The sequence below is a fragment of the Chrysochloris asiatica genome, unplaced genomic scaffold (assembly GCF_000296735.1).
Source record: "Chrysochloris asiatica unplaced genomic scaffold, ChrAsi1.0 scaffold00048, whole genome shotgun sequence".
NCBI classification, from domain to species: domain Eukaryota; kingdom Metazoa; phylum Chordata; class Mammalia; order Afrosoricida; family Chrysochloridae; genus Chrysochloris; species Chrysochloris asiatica.
In genome coordinates, this window is record NW_006408566.1 from 5,978,496 (window position 1) to 5,995,560 (window position 17,065).

At 38.2% G+C, this 17,065-nt stretch overlaps 1 protein-coding gene across 1 annotated transcript in view; it reads right to left on the reverse strand.

Annotated features, from left to right (window-relative positions):
• Positions 1-3,703: 3,703 nt before the first annotated feature.
• Positions 3,704-17,065, reverse strand: part of IL23R (interleukin 23 receptor) — a 142,540-nt gene continuing 129,178 nt past the window's right edge. Inside the window, exons 8-10 of the mRNA XM_006862496.1 lie at positions 15,553-15,658; positions 8,347-8,437; positions 3,704-4,357 (exon numbers count right to left, since the gene is read on the reverse strand). Of these exons, the coding sequence (XP_006862558.1) occupies positions 3,704-4,357; positions 8,347-8,437; positions 15,553-15,658 (851 nt within the window). The remainder of the gene's footprint in view (positions 4,358-8,346; positions 8,438-15,552; positions 15,659-17,065) is intronic.

The window sequence follows — 17,065 nt, forward strand, 5'->3', positions numbered from 1 at the left end:
ACAATCACATCCTAAACTTGCAAGCCTTTGGTAAAAAGAAAAGCTTCTAATTTTGAAAGGTTAAAGATAAACACAAACAAACCAAGAAACATACCTAACTAAAATTCTGTTGTGCATCCCCCTATTGATTCTGTTTAAGAAGACAATGAAAAAGGAAAAGAGACCAGAAGAGAAAGAAATGGGAGCCAGGATAGACAGAAAGGCCAGGTAGCAGAACAAAAATGAAGAAGTTGAAGGTAGAACGGGAAAGTTAGAGGCAGAAAGTGTTATAAAAGAATTTTTAGAAGTTGTACTACACAAGTAGAGTCCTGGTGTGGTGCTGTGGGTTAATGCACTGGACTACAAAGTTGGTTTGAACTGCAGGGTCTGTGGTTCAAGCTCACCAGTTGCCCCAAGGAGCCCTATACAGGATTGCTATGGGTGGAAACCTACTCGATGGCACTTAACAACAACAATACAAGTAGGTTATGGCAGCACAGCTCTTTCCTGTGTGTCCACGTGAACAAGATCTTTAGTTAGATCCACACGCTAGCTGATGCTTTTATGTTTTGAAGAGGATGAAATGAGCCTAACTTTCAGGCTTAGGGGAGTGGAGCAGTAGAAAAGATTGTCTACGGGAATCTCCTGTTTCATCTGGGATGAAAACCTCATCAAGACAAGCTCATAGACTGGCATAGGTTTATGCCACCTTCATTCACTTATTACCAATTTACCTAAATTAAGAACCTTGAAGTTACCCCTGAGCCCTTTTTCTTTGATGCCACAAGCTATCTATATCTGGAGTTTGGCCCATTTTCTCTATCTCAATTACAGTTGCCAGCAATTCAAGCCATATTCAGAAGAAGATATGAAACAAAGAAAATCATTGTTGATGTCAGTTGAGTTTTGGCTCAAAGTCAGAAAGGTGTTTGCCTGTGTTTTTATTGACTAAGCAAACGTATTTGATCATGTGGATCGGAACAAATTATGGATAGCATTGAGAATAATGTGAATTCCAAAACACTTAATTGTGCTCATGTAAAACCTGCACATAGCCCAAGAGGTAATGGTTCAAACAGAATAAAGGATCCTGCATGATTTAAAATCAAGGAAGTTGTGTGTCAGGGTACATTGGTAATGATCACACTGGGACAACAAACAACACCAGGGCAAATTAAAATAGAGCTCTGGTAGCGTAGTGGTTTTGAATTGGGCTGTGAACCATAAGGTCAGCAGCTCGAAACTACCAGCTGCTCTGCGGGAGAAAAATGAGGCATTCTGCTCCCATAAAGATTCACAGCCTTGGAAACCCTGTTCAGAGTTGCTATGGGTCGGAACCAACTCTATGGCACTTAACAACAACAACAAAAGATCATAGAAACCACTCTTAGTGTTTTTTTACAGAAAACTAAACAAAATAGCCTGCTCATATTAAACATATGGTAGGCAAGTGATTATATTTGATAACTGATTGATTTCTTATAATAAAATGAATGTACTAAATCTGAATACAAATTATTACTGTTGGAAACTATAAGAACAGAAAGAGAAATTTAGTTAGTAACCTACCCTATTTTCAAATTGTTCTGATCACTGGATTTTTTTTTCCCCTTGACCAAACAAATTAATCAGAACAGTAAAATCTGATGGGTACCTTTTCTTGGTTTAAAATGTGCATTTCATATTTTTAGGGTCATCCACATTTCACTATTGATCTAGTTGGCAGATAGATTTCATCTCCAGTTCAAGCCCTTGTTGATTGTGATCATAGATTGTGTTGAAAGGATTGGGAAGCCACCTTTGGCTCAGCATAAAGGCTGATCAGTTAATGATGTTTGCTCGCACATTGGACTGTGAACAATGGCACGTATGGCAAGTATTTGCCATCCCAGACTTGGACAGCATCTGTTTTAACAATAATTTTCTGACATACATGTAATACCTGGCTGATTAAAAAAAATTACACTTTGCTGGTCCTACATCTATTACCTCTGGTGGGTTCTATTATAATGTGAATAATATACCAACTACATCACAGGAAAGCAAGGCTATCCCTCTAAACTTGCATGAAAACAATAGTCTTAAAATTTCCACACATTATTGTTTTACAACTGTTAGTCCAAAATCAAAATAAAGATCAAATCCCTAATACATGAATGGAAAGTGCTGGGAAAATAATATAGCAAATATGCTAAATAATTTCTGGCTGGTTACTATGCTTTACTTATTTTGAACTGTGTCTATCTACTCAGCAGGAGTTTAAGGGACAAAATGAGTGTTAAATTAATTTCTCCCTTTGCAAGCAAATATTAATGAACCAATTGTAAAGAAATGCTCTTAGTGCTTATTTTACCAGCTGTCTTAGTTCTAGGGCTGTTTTGTGGTGGCTGTGCATCTTAGAGTCCATTCCAACCCTTTATGACACAGTAGAACTGACTTATAGAGTTTTCTAACCTGTATTTTTAAGGGTGTCCAAGGAGCTCCAGTAGCGTAGTGGTTACGAATCGGGCTGCAAACCGCAAGGTCAGCAATTTGAAGCTACCAGCTGTTCCGCGGGAGAAAGATGAGGCTTTCTGCTACCATGAAGATTCACAGCCTCAGAAACTCTGTACAGGGCCGCTATGAGTCGGTTCTGACTCCGCGGCACATAGCCACCACTACCACCAAGGAGATGATGGGTTTCAACTGCCAACTTTCCAGTTAGAAGCAGAGTCACTTAACTGTTGCATTACCAACTTTATGTAAGTAAAGACAGATTACTTACATAAACTAAAAATCCATTACCATTAAAGGTGCTTAACTATTGTACCACCAGGGTTCCTTATTCTGTGGTGGTTGTGGTTATGTGCCCTGGAGTTGGGTCCGACTCATAACAACCCTGTATAAGGTTTCTGAGGGTGTAAATCTTTAAAGAAGCAGAAAGTCTTATCTGTCTCCCATGGAATGGCTGGTAGTTTTGAACTGCTGACTTTGAGGTTAGCAGGCCAACTCGTAACCACTAAGCTACCAGAGCTCATTTCCTTCTTCAAGGGCTACTATTAAAACACACACACACACAAAGTGGGTGGCATTAAAGAATAGAAATTTATTTTCTTACAGTCCTAGAATCTAGGGGCCCAAATTAGGATATTGGTCGCATTGATTCCTTCTAAGAAATTTGAAAGAGAAGCTGGTCCCCAACTCTTCTAATTTCTAGCAATCGTTGGCATCAATATCCTTTTCTGGATATAAATGCTTCTGCTTCTGTTTATATTGCATCCTTCTTTCTCCTATGGGTGTGACATCACCGGAAAGGCATTAGGACTGGGATCCACCCTACCCAGTATGACCTTGTTTGATTTAACATAAGGCAAGAAAAATCCTACTTCGAAACAAGGTTACATCTACAAGTTACAAGTTAGAACTGCAACTATCATTTGGGTCTCATGATTTGATCCATAACACCACCACATGTCTTAGGTTATTTATCTTTTCTTCATACAACTGGAAGAGCGTTTTGCACATTGCAATGAAAGAAAATACATAGAAAATACTTGATACCTTAAAAAAAATACATGAGGGATCTCTAATATTGCTGTATTTTTTGTTTGTTTTTTTAACTCCTGTGACCGCAAAGTATGTTCCTTCTTTGGATCTCAATTTCATTTTTGGATAGAGGACAGAATCAAATTTATATTGAAGGGAAGACTGAACTTCATAATGCAGCTTTTCCATATTGATTTGATCATGCAGATTTATTTTTCCTGTTGAAATGTTCCTCCAGAATACTTTGTGGAAAATAAGGATTAATAGATGGCAACTCCTCATTCATGATCCCCAAACAAGAAACAAATTCATCAGGCAGTAGGGTCTGGTCTGGAATAGTTTCATTGGGTGAAGTGTTTCCCAAAAGTATGGTGGTTTCTCCCTCTATTGAGTTTTGCCTGTCATGAGGATTGCATTCTCCTTGATTTAAGATGAGGCTTAATTCTTCAAGGCATAGTGTGTTGCCTAGAGAATTCATACTTGAGACTGAAACAGCAAAACTTGGATACTTTTTAGAGATGGCATTCTTTCCCAGATCCAAGGAACCAACTGGTGTTTTAAGAATTGAAGAATCTGTTTCATTATTATTACTAAGAGGATTTTCTCCAGGAAGAGAGTTTGATATCTGGGGTTTATACCCAGTGTTGAGATCAGGGATGTACACGACTGTAGTATTGGTGAGTAGCGATTCTTGTAGGCAATCTCTCATCTCTTGAGGTCCAGTCTGACTTCCTTTATTGTTATCTGTGAGTGTATGTGCTTCTGGGAAGAAGACTTCTCTTATCTCTGTAATCATGGGATCAGTATATAGGACCTGTTCACTAGGATTATTAGTCACAAATTCACTTTTGTCCTAGGAAGAAAGAAGACATTTTAAAATATATATATTTTTTAAACCCAAATGATATTTAAAGGGGCACACCAGATAATAGAATAAGGACTGGATTTTTGCTTTCTCCTCAATTCTTCTTTGCCCCTCTCTTTTTTCATATTATTTATTTACCGTAGTATTTCCTTCTTTAACCTTTTGTTAGCATGCTCATTTCCAAATCTTTATTAAATTCTCCTGTGAGAAGAATAAAGGAAGGGAATAATGAAAAGAACTTACGTCTTTAGCATATTTTAAAAAATGTGAAGAGAAATGTGCATTTCCTGTAGTAACAGGAAAATACTTTGCTGCTTAAATAAAAAGAAAGGAGAGAAGAAGCCTACTTTGCTTCTATATTGAGTATGAGGCTACAATAAATGCTGTGTGCTGAGGTTCTATGGTGTGCAGTTCTCACAACGTGGATGTTGTTGGGTGACCCATAGGAGTTGAGTGACCACTCCACCTACTCACTGCCATCCCATCAATTCTGACTCATAGTGACTCTATATAGGGTGTCCAAGGCTACAGATCTTTATAGGAACAGAAAGCCTCTTTCTCCTTTGGAGCAGCTGGTAGATTCAAACTGCTGACCTAGTAGTTTGCAGTGCAATGTTTAATTTGTATGAAAGCCTAATGCCTCTTCTGGACAAGAAAGGACTTGAGGCCTCCTAACACATATAATTCCCATCCAACACTGTGATAGAATCATGGTTGCCTTCTGTCTCTTGGGCAGTCAACAAATTCGCACTCCAAAAGATCAACTCTAATCCTAAGAGTGCAGAACAATAAAGCAGTGTGCAGAGTATCTCCAAGTTTCTCCTGCCCTAACGTCTCAAGATAACTTAACAGGTTCTGATTGGGATAGGTGGATATACGTTCAAAGGTCAAATTAAGTAAAGGGTACTAGACAAGCTGCAGATAACGAAGAGTGCCATGTGGCTATGTAAGAGTACCATGTTCTGAGGAAGGAGCATTTTCCTCACTCAGGCTGGCAATTGAGTGGAGGGGCAAGTTAGAATTGAATCATGTCAAAGAAGGATTCAGAAGAGCAACAGGGCTCTCACAGAATGAGGACAATAAAGGAATAACAAAGTCTCAACACAATCAGTTCAGAGACAATTCTTTAAGCTCTAAAGTCCCCATTCCCTAAAATAAGGGATCAAGACAGAATTACTAAATGAAGCTAATATAAAGACTAGTATTAATTTACTATAAGGAGCTCTGGTAACATAGTGGTTATGAATTGGGCTGCTAACCTCAGGGTCATCAGTTTGAAACTACCAGCTGTTCTGTGGGAGAAAGATGAGGCTTTCTGCTCCCGTAAAAATTTACAGCCTTGGAAACCCTGTACAGGGTCACTATGAGTCAGAACCGACTCCACGGCACATAACAACGATGACAATGATTAATTTACTATATTTTGGTTAATAGATACTTGTCTTTAGATTATTAACTGCATACTTAATTACATACTTGTATGTGAACTCAATCATTCTTGATCCTCCCCCCGCCCCCACTGTTGTTGTTGTTGTTGTTATTATTGATTCCAACGTATAGTACTCTCATGTGTTACAGAGTAAACATGCTTTGCAGGGTTTTCTTGGTGGTAATCTTAACGGAAGAAGACCACCAGGCCTATACTTCTGTAGTATCCCTGATGGGTTCGAACAGCCAACCTTTAGGTTGACAGCAGAGAAAAACTGTTTGTGCCACTAAGGAACCTTTCCACCATGATTGAACAAGACGAAACCAACTGTTGTCAATCAGCTCATTTGACCCCAGGTACGTCAGAGTAGAGCTGTGCTTTGTAGGGTGTTCGATGACTGATTTTTTTCAAAATGGATGGTCAGGACTTTCTTCTGAAGCACATGTACAAACTTCAGGCTAGCAGCTGAACTGTTAACCATTTGCACACACACCCTCCCCACCCCACCCCCCCGGGACTTCTTAGTAGGTAGCATTACTACCTCTAGAATCAGTCAGCTGCATCTCGTCCTCACCCTTCCCTATTTCAACTATCAGAAGATAAGGATCCCTCCTCCTGCTGGTGAATCTCTCTACCTTATCCCTTTGGAGCATCCCTTCCCTTCTTCTCTTTCCTCTTTCAGTAATTGTCCTTCTCAAGTCTGCCTGATTTAAAACAAAACTCTCCCAACCTGACAGTGCTCTTGAGCTACTGTTATTCTCCTTCCAAAAATACACAAGACCCCTATGTGTCAGAATAGGCCCTCTGTCCTCTTCTCATCTTGTCCGGACCCATCAAAAGAAGTCTACTTTTTTACTTTTTACTTCCTTTTCTTCCATTCATTCATCAATTGAACCTCTGAGACAGAATCATGAGGGACTGACCACCTCCTTGTCATAGATCAAGGACACTATCACATCTACCTTACAGACCCTCTAATAAAACAGATCCTTGACACCTTGTGCACATCACAGTACTCTCCTGTCTCTGACCCTCCTGTTCAGCCTCCTTCCTGGGCCCATGTCTATTCCCGCCAAAAACACTTCAGTAACTCCGAGTCATCTGTAGCAATAGTTTAGCAAGCAGTTCTTAACCCTGGTGGGGTCAGAGAATTCTTTGAGAAGCTCTAAAATATGCTGATGTCTAGGTTTTCTCTCTCCTCTCAGAAGTTCTGGGATATGGCCTGGGTCTGAAGAGATGCAATGAATACTGTGAACTGCTGCCTTAGAGATTCTTTTGGGGCTGATGATGGAGTTGATTAATGGCCCTCTGGTTTTCTTCTCTCACCAGAACTTAAAACAGATCATCTTTTATTTGTTTTACAAATGTTTTGTTTCCTTACTTAATTTGAACAAAGGGTACTCAGGATGAAACAAACAAACAAAAAAAGTTTGAAAACCAATGGTCAACAGAATGAAGTCTGAATTCCAAAGCAACATTGACTTCTGCAATCTAGTCCAGCATTATTCCGGGCATGCTTATCACCAAAGTTTTCAATAAAGCAACAACCAACATACTGTTCTCACCTCTGTGTCTTTGATTACACTGTCCTCTTCTACTTGAATGTTATCTCCTGAGCAAGTCCTCATCTGTCAAAACATTTCCTCCCTGCTTCCATTACATATTTGGGCTTATACCTGTCACCACACTTACATTGCTACATTTCAATGTTTGGATGCTGTGTCGGTCCCACAGACTGGGTGAGTCCCTTGCAGGTTGGGCCAGAGAAGCAGAAAGTATCAGGAATTCACCTCACAGACACTTTTCCTGTGCATTCTGGACCTGCTCCTCCATTACCAGTAAAGTCCCATATAACCTCAGGGCCTTCCCACTATACTTTTTCTTTGTCAAAATAGAAACCTGTCCCACCAACAGTGACACCATCTGCCACAGTCCCTGATTTAGTCCTTCAATCTCAGGAGGGAAGAAGTGAGCTCCTAAGCTCTATCGGCTCCTAAAACATTTTTCATATAAGAAGAAACTCCTTTGAGTTTTTAAAGTTCAGTCTGCTGCCCTTTTCTGCGCTCTCCCTTTGTCCTCGAAGTCATCTCCCAATTGCTTGGTCACCAAGTGACTCTGACACCTGATCTACAATCTTCTTCTTCATGTCTTCATTCTAAATAACACTTCCTTTCTTGCATCTCATTTTCCACCCCCTCCTCAACTCTACACTCTCATTATTTTTTAAGTATGAGTTGAAATATGAATAATTTTTTTCTACATATATATGCAATATAGTAGTCCTTGGGTGGTAAAAATGATTAATGTGCTCGGCTGCTAACAGAAAGGTTGGTGATTCAAATCTACCCAGAGGTACCTCAAAAGAAAGGCCTGGTGAACATCAGCCATTGAAAACCCTATCCAGCACATTTCTACTCTGACACACATGGGGTCTTCATGAGTTGGAATTGACTTGATGACAGTTTTTATTTACTAACATGTACACATACTTAATGTGTTTGAATGGTTTCATCTGCTACTCAATTTTTGTTTGATGGTGTTTGGTTACCTGTAGTATTTTGAAGACCTTGCTGTTTTCTATATTGGGAATATCTTCATGAAGCCATTTTGGTATGAGCAACAAGATTCTTCTTTTAATTCTTAAAAAAAAAAAAAAAGCAAAAATGAACCATTAAAAATATTTCACTTTTTTTTTTAGGATTGATGAAGGTAATCATAAAGGAGATTAGGAAATCAACCAGGAATGCATAAATAAAAATCAAACTTCCTGAATGTAGGAACAAAGGCATAATGGATTAAATGGTGGGCTACTAACCACAAGGTCAGCAGTTTGAGTCCACCAGCCAATCCTTGAGAGAAAGATGAGATTTTCTGCTCTTATAAAGATTTATAGCCTCAGAAATCATATACAGGGTCACTAAGAATTGGAACCAACTCAACGGCACAAAACCACCACCAAGAAAAGTTAAGTGAGAAGTTGAGTCAATATCTTTTCAAAGTGTCCCTTTCACTGTCTCTATCACTCTTTTTTCTAAAGAGAAGAACAGTTTCAATGAACTCATATGAAATTCAACATAACACTCTTGCTAGTAAAACTGTGCATATGCTAAACATGGAAAACCATTATAAGCAGATGTCAGTGTGGCAAGCTGGAAAAACAGGGATTTTTTTTTTTTTTTTTAGAGCTAACAAAGGTGGTTATAACAACAGAAAGTTACTAAAGAAGAGAATGTTATATAGTAAACCCCTATCATCTGATCTCCTCTAATTATAAATCTATAATCATTCTTAATAAGGAGCTCTGGTAGCGTAGTGGTTACGAATCGGGCTGCGAACCTTAAGGTCAGCAGTTCGAAACTACCAGATGCACCGCGGGAGAAAGATGAGGATTTCTACTCCCATAAAGATTTACACCCTCGGAAACCCTGTACAGGGTCGCTATGGGTCAGAAACGACTCGATGGCACATAACAACAACAACAATCATTCTTAATAGGGACATAATGATAATCATGGATCCAGAATTTCTTTACACTGATGGAGTAAAGGTTGGGATTTATCTTCCAGTTGAGTGTTGTTGTTGCTGTTGTTGTTAAGTGCTGTTGAGTCAGTTCTGACCCATAGCGACCCTGTATGGGGTTTCCAAGGAGGAGATGGTGAGTTTGAACAACCAAACTCGTGGTTCAAACCGACTTTGCAGTCCAGCACATTAGCCTACAGGGCCACACCAGGACTCCTCCAGTTGAGTTGTTGTTGTTAAGTGCCATCAAGTTGATTCTGACCCATAGTGACCCTGTATAGGGGTTTCTGAGGAGCAGCTGGTGAGCTTGAGTAGTACAGTGAAAATAAGATCTTTACTTAGAGAATGTATTTATAAAAGATTATTAGAGTAAAGGTGATGAAAAGAAGTTCTGAACATTCCACTTCTTACCCCAAGCTACCTCTTGACACTTCTAAGGCATTAGTCAAAGCACTTTCTGTATTTGCTGAACAAATTGGTTTGGACAATCAGGTTGTGTCTGGAACTTAGAAGACGCAAAACTGATTTAAGTCACATTTTTACATAATAGCCCATGAATGACAGACCACACTTGTTTCTTTGTTTAAGCAGGCTTTCTAAGAATTTTGACTAAGCAACAGCTAAAATCGCTGAGTTAATTTTGCTAGTCTAATTTGACTTTGAACTTTAGAGTGAAAATTATTTCTTTACACATATTTATACAATATTTGATAATCCATCTTTTCCACTAATTTACAAGCTTTTCTATACCTAAAATGAAACCAAATTAGTGAAGTTCATATTATTGCTAGAAAAGTTTTTAGCCAACATGCTGATATAGAGAAAATATATTTATCCACTCTTAGTTTCATTACATTTGAAATGGTTTGTCCTCCATTTTTTCAGTTTTATTTCTGAAATAAGACTTTTGTAAATAATGTATGGTGTATAGTGATCCTATGTAGGGTTTCCGAGGCTGGAAATCTTTAGGGGAGCAGAATGCCTCCTCTTTTCCCTGCAGAGCATCCAATGGATTTGAACTGCTGACCTTGAGGTTAGCAGTCCAATGTGTACCCCACTATGCCACAGGGCTCCTTATAAATATGTTTTGTTGTTGTTAAGTGCCATCAAGTTGGTTCTGACTCATAGCAACCCTGTGTAGGGTTTCCAAAGAGGTATTGGTGGGTTTGAACCATTTACCTTGTGGTTAGCAATCCAGAGCTTATCCCACAGTGCCACATTTTGTTGTTGTTGTTGTTAAGTGCCGTCGAGTTGGTTCAACTCATAGTTATCCTGTGTAGGACTTCTGAGGAGTGGCTGGTGGGGTTGAACTGCCAACCTTGTAGTTCAAATTGACCTTGAGGTCGAGTGCTTATCCTACAGCCCCACACCTGTTGTTGTTGTTGTTGTTAAGTGCCGTCGAGTCGGTTCCGATCCATAGCGACCCTGAACAGGGTTTCCGAGGCTGTAAATCTTTACGGGAGCAGAACGCCTCATCTTTCTCCCGCGGAGCCGCTGGTAGTTTAGAACTGTTGGTCTTAAGGTTCGCAGCCCGATTCGTAACCACTACGCTACCAGAGCTCTACACCTATTCCTCCATAAATAATGCATGTTGTTATTGCTAAGCGCTCTCCAGTGGCTTCTGACTCATAGTGACCCTGCACAGGGTTTCTGAGGCTGTAAAGCTTTACGGGAGCAGAAAGCCTCATCTTTCTCCTGTGGAATAGCTGGTAGTTTCGAACTGCTGACCGTGAGATTAGCAGCCCAATTCGTAACCACTACGCTACCAGAGCTCCTTAAATAATGTATTGTTGTTGTTGTTAAGTGCCATCGAGTCCGTTCCGACCCATAGTGACCCTGTATAGGATTTCCAAGGAGCGACTGGTGAGCTTGAACCACCGACCTTGTAGTTCAAATGGCTTTGCAGTCTGGCGCATTAACACACAGTGCCACACCAGGACTCCGTATGTAAACGTTACATTGAAATTATTTTCTTTTATCTTCTTTAAAGAAATGCCTACTTAAATAATTAAATGTGAAAATAATTCATTTGTTTTCAAATCCATCACTACCAAGGGCAAGCTAATCTTTAGGTTATCTTAGGAAACTAATTTAGTTTTAGTTTAGTTTCGTTTTGCTTTTTAATTTCAAATGAACTAGGATACTTTTAGAATTCTGGTAAGGTGTTGTAGGATAAGCATTGGACTGTTAACCCAAATTAGTGATTCAAACCCACCAGCCACCCCTCAGAAACCTTATACAGAGTTGCAATGATTTGAAATTTACTCAATAGCACTTAACAGTAACAGAACAGCTTTGGATAATAACACAAATATTAATATTTTGATATAGTACAAAATATATAAGACATATATTTTGATATATAATGACTTAACATTAAGATATCTCAAGGGGCCTTATAATTAAGTCTATTTGAAAATAATCTAAAATAAAATTCATATATGTTTGCTAACCTTGCAAGATTATCAGCAATATATATATTAATGTATAATTTAAATTTTGAAGTATTGCTTAGTCTCTAAGGAAAAAACTACAGAAATAAAAAATTTTTGCTGTTAGCTGCCGTCAAGTCAGTTCCGACTCATAATGGTCCTGTATAGGGTTTCCTATACAGGAGTGGCTGGTGAGCTTGAACTGCCGACCTTACAGTTCAAATCAACATTGCCTTGCAGTCCAGTGCATTAACCCACAGTGCCACAACAGGACTCAAAGTTTTAAATTAAAAAAAAAAAAAATTAGTAGTAGTAGTATACTTTATTTAGAATAAATTAGGTCACTTAAATCTATCTACTGCATTTTGATTATAAATTTAAAAGGAAGATAATCTCATGAAGCCAATGATGATAATAAATAGAAACAGTGCCAATTTGGCAAAGAATGTTAATTTGTGAATAATTGGATATACTGGGAGATTGTCACACCAAACAACTCTGATTTATTAACAGGTTAGAAACATTCCATAATTCTAGTAAAACTTAGAAGTGCAAAGACTTTTTTCTCAGAGTCTCACTTTGCAACAACTAGACTTTCCTCAAAGTCTGACTTTGCAATGACTAGTCTTTATTAATATCATATTGTGAAAAAAATGACTGAAGGAAACCAAGCAAGAAGACAGTAAGGCTGGATGTTAAAACAACACAACTGGTAACTAAGTGACAAAGGCAAGTATTGCTTTACTTCACTTCTCTTCACAAACTTGATTTGTTTGGATAGAATTTGAGACAGATTATGATTTTAAAAAGGTACAATGGCTGTTAATAAAAAAGTTCGGCAGTTTGAAGCCATCAGCAGCTCTGTGTGTGGGGGGGGTGGGAATTGGCAGTTTGCTTCTGTAAACATTTACAACCTTGGAAACCCTATGGGGGCAGCTCTAATCTGCCTTATATAGTTACTGAGTCACAATAGCTAGACCCCAGTGGATTTGGTTTTGGTCTGATTTAACTACTCTAAAGAATCCAGGCACTAGAGAGAAACCAGAAGCATAGTAAAGTGAAGGTGAGGATATCAGTTTAGATTTAGATAGTGACTGCTTTCCCTAAAGTTTAGTGACCTTGGGCTAACTTTATAAGCCTGTTTCCGCCACTCATCTGTCAGTTTGTCTTACTGTGTGGCGTTGGTGTTGATACGCTACTAGAAGCTATGGTGTTTCAAATACCAGCAGGGCCATTCATGGTGGACAGGTTTCAATGGAGCTTCCAAACTAAAACAGACTAGGAAGAAAGACTAGGTGGCCCATTTCTGAGGGATTTGCCTCTGAAAACTTGGTGGATAGCAGCAGCACATAATCTGCCAGAAGATGAACCCCTCTGGCTGGAAGGTGAAATATAACTGGGAAGAGTTGCCTTAATGAAGTGGTCAAACAAAGATTTTAGGATCTTCATTTCCTGATGGAGCATGACTCAAAAATGAGAAGTACCAGCTGCAAACATCTATTAATAACCAGAATGTGGGATGTACGAAGTGTGAATCTAGGAAAATTGGAAGTCCTCAAAAATAAAGTGCAATGCATAAATGTTGATTTCCTCAGCATTAATGAGTTGAATTGGACAAGTATTGGCTAAAGTAAAGGAGTAGCTAAAACAAATGTAAGAAATGATGAAATAAAAGAGCTGAACAGGAAATTTCAAAGAGCAGCCTGATAAGACAAAGTAAAGTATTATAATGAAATGTGTTAAGACCTAGAGTCAGAAAACCAACAGAGAAGAACATGTTCTGCATTTCTCAAGGTAAAAGAACTGAAGAAAAAATTCAAGCCGCAATTTGAAATATTGATGGATTCCTGGTGTGCCACTGTAGGAAAAACACTGAACAGCTAGCCACAAGGTCAGTGGTTCAAAGCCACCAGATTCTTCTCGGAAACTATAAGGAGTCACTGTGAGTCAGAACTAACTCAGTGGCACTTAGCAACAATAACAACATGGAAAAAATAATAAATGATGCATGAAGCACCTAAAGAAAACGGAAGGAATACTCAGAGTCACTGAACCAAAAAAAAAAAAGAAAAAAGATACTGTTCAACCATTTAAGGAAATATCATCTGATCAAAAGCGGATGGTACTGAAGGAAAAAGTCCAAGCTGCACTGAAGGCATTGGAGAAGATTCCAGGAATTGAAGGAATACAAATTGAAATGTTTCAACAAACAGATGCAATGCTGGAAACATTCACTAGTTTATGCAAAGATATTTGGAAGGTAGCTACATGGCCAATCAACTGAAAGAGATCCACATTGTGCCCACTCCAAAGAAAGATGGCTAAATAAAATGTAGAAATTAATTATGAAGCAATATAATTACTATCACTTGTAAGTAAAATTTTTCTGAAGAAAATTCAAAAACAGTTATAGCAGTAGATCATCAGGGATCCACCAGAAATTCAAGTCAGATATAGAAGAGGACATGGAACAAGGAATGTCATTGTTGATGCCCAATGGATCTTGGCTAAAAGCAGAAGATACCAGAAAGATGTTTACTTATATTTTATTGACTGACTATGCAAAAGCATTCAAGTATGTGGATCATAACAAACCGTGGGTAACATTGCAAAGAATAGGAATTCCAGAACACCTAACTGTGCTCATGCAAACCTGTCCATAGACCAAGAGGCAGTTCTTCAAGTACAATAATGGGTTACTGCGTGGTTTAAACTCAGGAAAGTTGTGTGTCTGTACTGTCTCCTTTTGCCTTACTTATTCAATCTGTATGTGAGTAAATAATCTAAGAAGCTGGACTATATAAAGAAGAATGTAGCATCAGGATTGGAAGAAGGTTCATTAACAGACTGTGATATGCAGATAACAACCTTACTTGTTGAACATGAAAAGGACTTGAAACACTTGCTGATGAAGATCAAAGTCTACAGCCTTCAGTATGGATTACAGCTCAATGTAAAGAAAATTTTTATCTTCACAACTGGACCACTATACAACATCATGACAAATGGAGACAAGATTGAAAATATCAAGGATTTCATTTTATTTGAATCCACAATCAAAGCTCACAGAAGCAGCAGTCAAGAAATCAAATGACATCTTGCACTGAATAAATCTGCTACAAAAGACCTCCTTAAAGTGTTAAAGAGCAAAGATGTCACTTTGATGACTAAGGTGTCCCTGGTCCAAGCAGCACTATTTTCAATTGTCTCATATATATATGTGAAAACTGGACAATGAATAAGGCAGACCAAAGAAGAATTGATGTATTTGAATTATAGTGCTGGTGAATAACATTGAGAATACTGTGGACTGCCAGAAGAGCAAGCAAATCTGTCTTGGAAGGGGTACAGTTGGAATTACAATTGAATGTGTTATCAGGAGAGACCAGTCCCTAGAAAAAGACATCATGTTTCTTAAAATAGAGGTTCATAGAAAAAGAGGAGGTCCCCAAATGAGATGGATTGACACAGTAGCTGAAAAATGGGCTTAAAAATAACAATTTTGAGGATGGCACAAGACTGGGAAGTGTTTTGTTCTGTTGTACATAGGGCCATAATGAGTGGGAACGGACTCAATGGCACTTAGCAGCAACAACATCTATAAAATAGACCATAAAACTTTCATGGCAATGTGAGGATTACATGGATGACATTTGTAAAGAATTTGTCATTGTTAGGTACTTCTCTGCATAAAATGGAAATGGTTGATCTTTTTTTTTTAACTAAATAACTGAATTGACTTTAGATTTTGGTGGCATATGATATGATGTAAATAAAAAATCAGAAATTGTACAAAAACATACCCAGTTTGGAGTGATCTGTTAAATATAACAATCAAAGAAAGAATGGATAACATAAAGGCAAAGCAGAGCATTCCTGATAAAAGTCCAATGTTTTGTCTCTTGTTGTCTGAAATGAAAGAAAAAGAATTTAAAACAACAGTACACACCCATGAGATGCCAGAATCATTGTATTCTCTATTCTGCTCAAAGCAAAGGTCATTAATCTCACAGAAAAGGGGAAGAGAGGAACACAATTAACCTTTACCTGGGTCTGTGACTTTACTGCCCTTCTAAACTATAAGACTAAACCCCAGGAAACAACCTTTTGTTTGAGAAAGGTCTGCACATATCTGATACCAGTGGGTTTCCAGAAGTGCATCTCTGGCAGATGTGGTCAGCATTAGACATTACACATGCACATTCTGTTTAAACAGGTTTAGTTATAAAACTCATTTGGTTTGCTCAACACAGGTGAGAATTCCCAGGGGCTTGTCACCGTGTTTAAAACTGGCCACAGTCACCGCTATGGTTTGTTTGTTTTTTTAACCTTCTATACTAGACAAGCAGAATTTATGTACAGCTTGTTATCATTCTTCAAAATTTGTTGCTTATGATTTTTTTCTTCTGAAAAAGTATGTTCACTCTACTTAGAATAATATATGTAATAAGAAAGAAATAAAATTGCTATTCATCTTGCACTCATATTTTATTTTTAAGACATGGTTTTTGTGGGTTTTTTTGCAATTGAAGTTGAACTGACCACTTGAAATCTTTAATAACTATAATATATCCCACATGTATTACCTGCCAGGATCATTACATTTTTCTCTCTGCTACATGGAAATCCCTACTTTTCAAATATAGAATATAATTGAGATATGACATCACTTTGGTGTATGTTCCAGAGCCATACTGGAGATTTGCTTCTGTGATGTTTAATTTTACGTGTCAATATGGATAGACTACAGTTTGGAATAGTTCAACCAAACACCGATATAGTCGCTGTCATGGAAAAGTTATATGTTATTAAATTAGTTGGTCTTGGATAGAGAAGAATACCTTTTGTAATGTAATCACTTTTCATAACGTAATCTAAGCAGTCAATGTCATTTTGATGTTAGCTACCATCAAGTCAGTTCAACTCATAGTGACTCTATGCACAGCAGAATGAAGCATTGCTCCAGCCCTGTGCCATTTTCACAATTGCTGTCATGCTTGAGCCCATTGCTGCTGCCAAGGGGTCAATCCATCTTGTTGGGGATATTCCTCTTTTTCTCTAACCCTCCACTTTACCAAGCATAATGTCCTTCTCCACAGACTGGTCTAGCCATAAAATATGTCCACAATATGAGAGACAAAGCCTTAGCATCCTTCCCTCTAAGGAACATTCTGGCTATACCTCTTCCAACACAGACCTGATCCTCTGGCAGCCCATGGTATTATCAATATTCTCTTCCAAAATCATAACTCAAATGCCATTCTTCTATGGACTTCCTTATTCATTGTCCAATTTTCACATGCATATGTTGTTGTT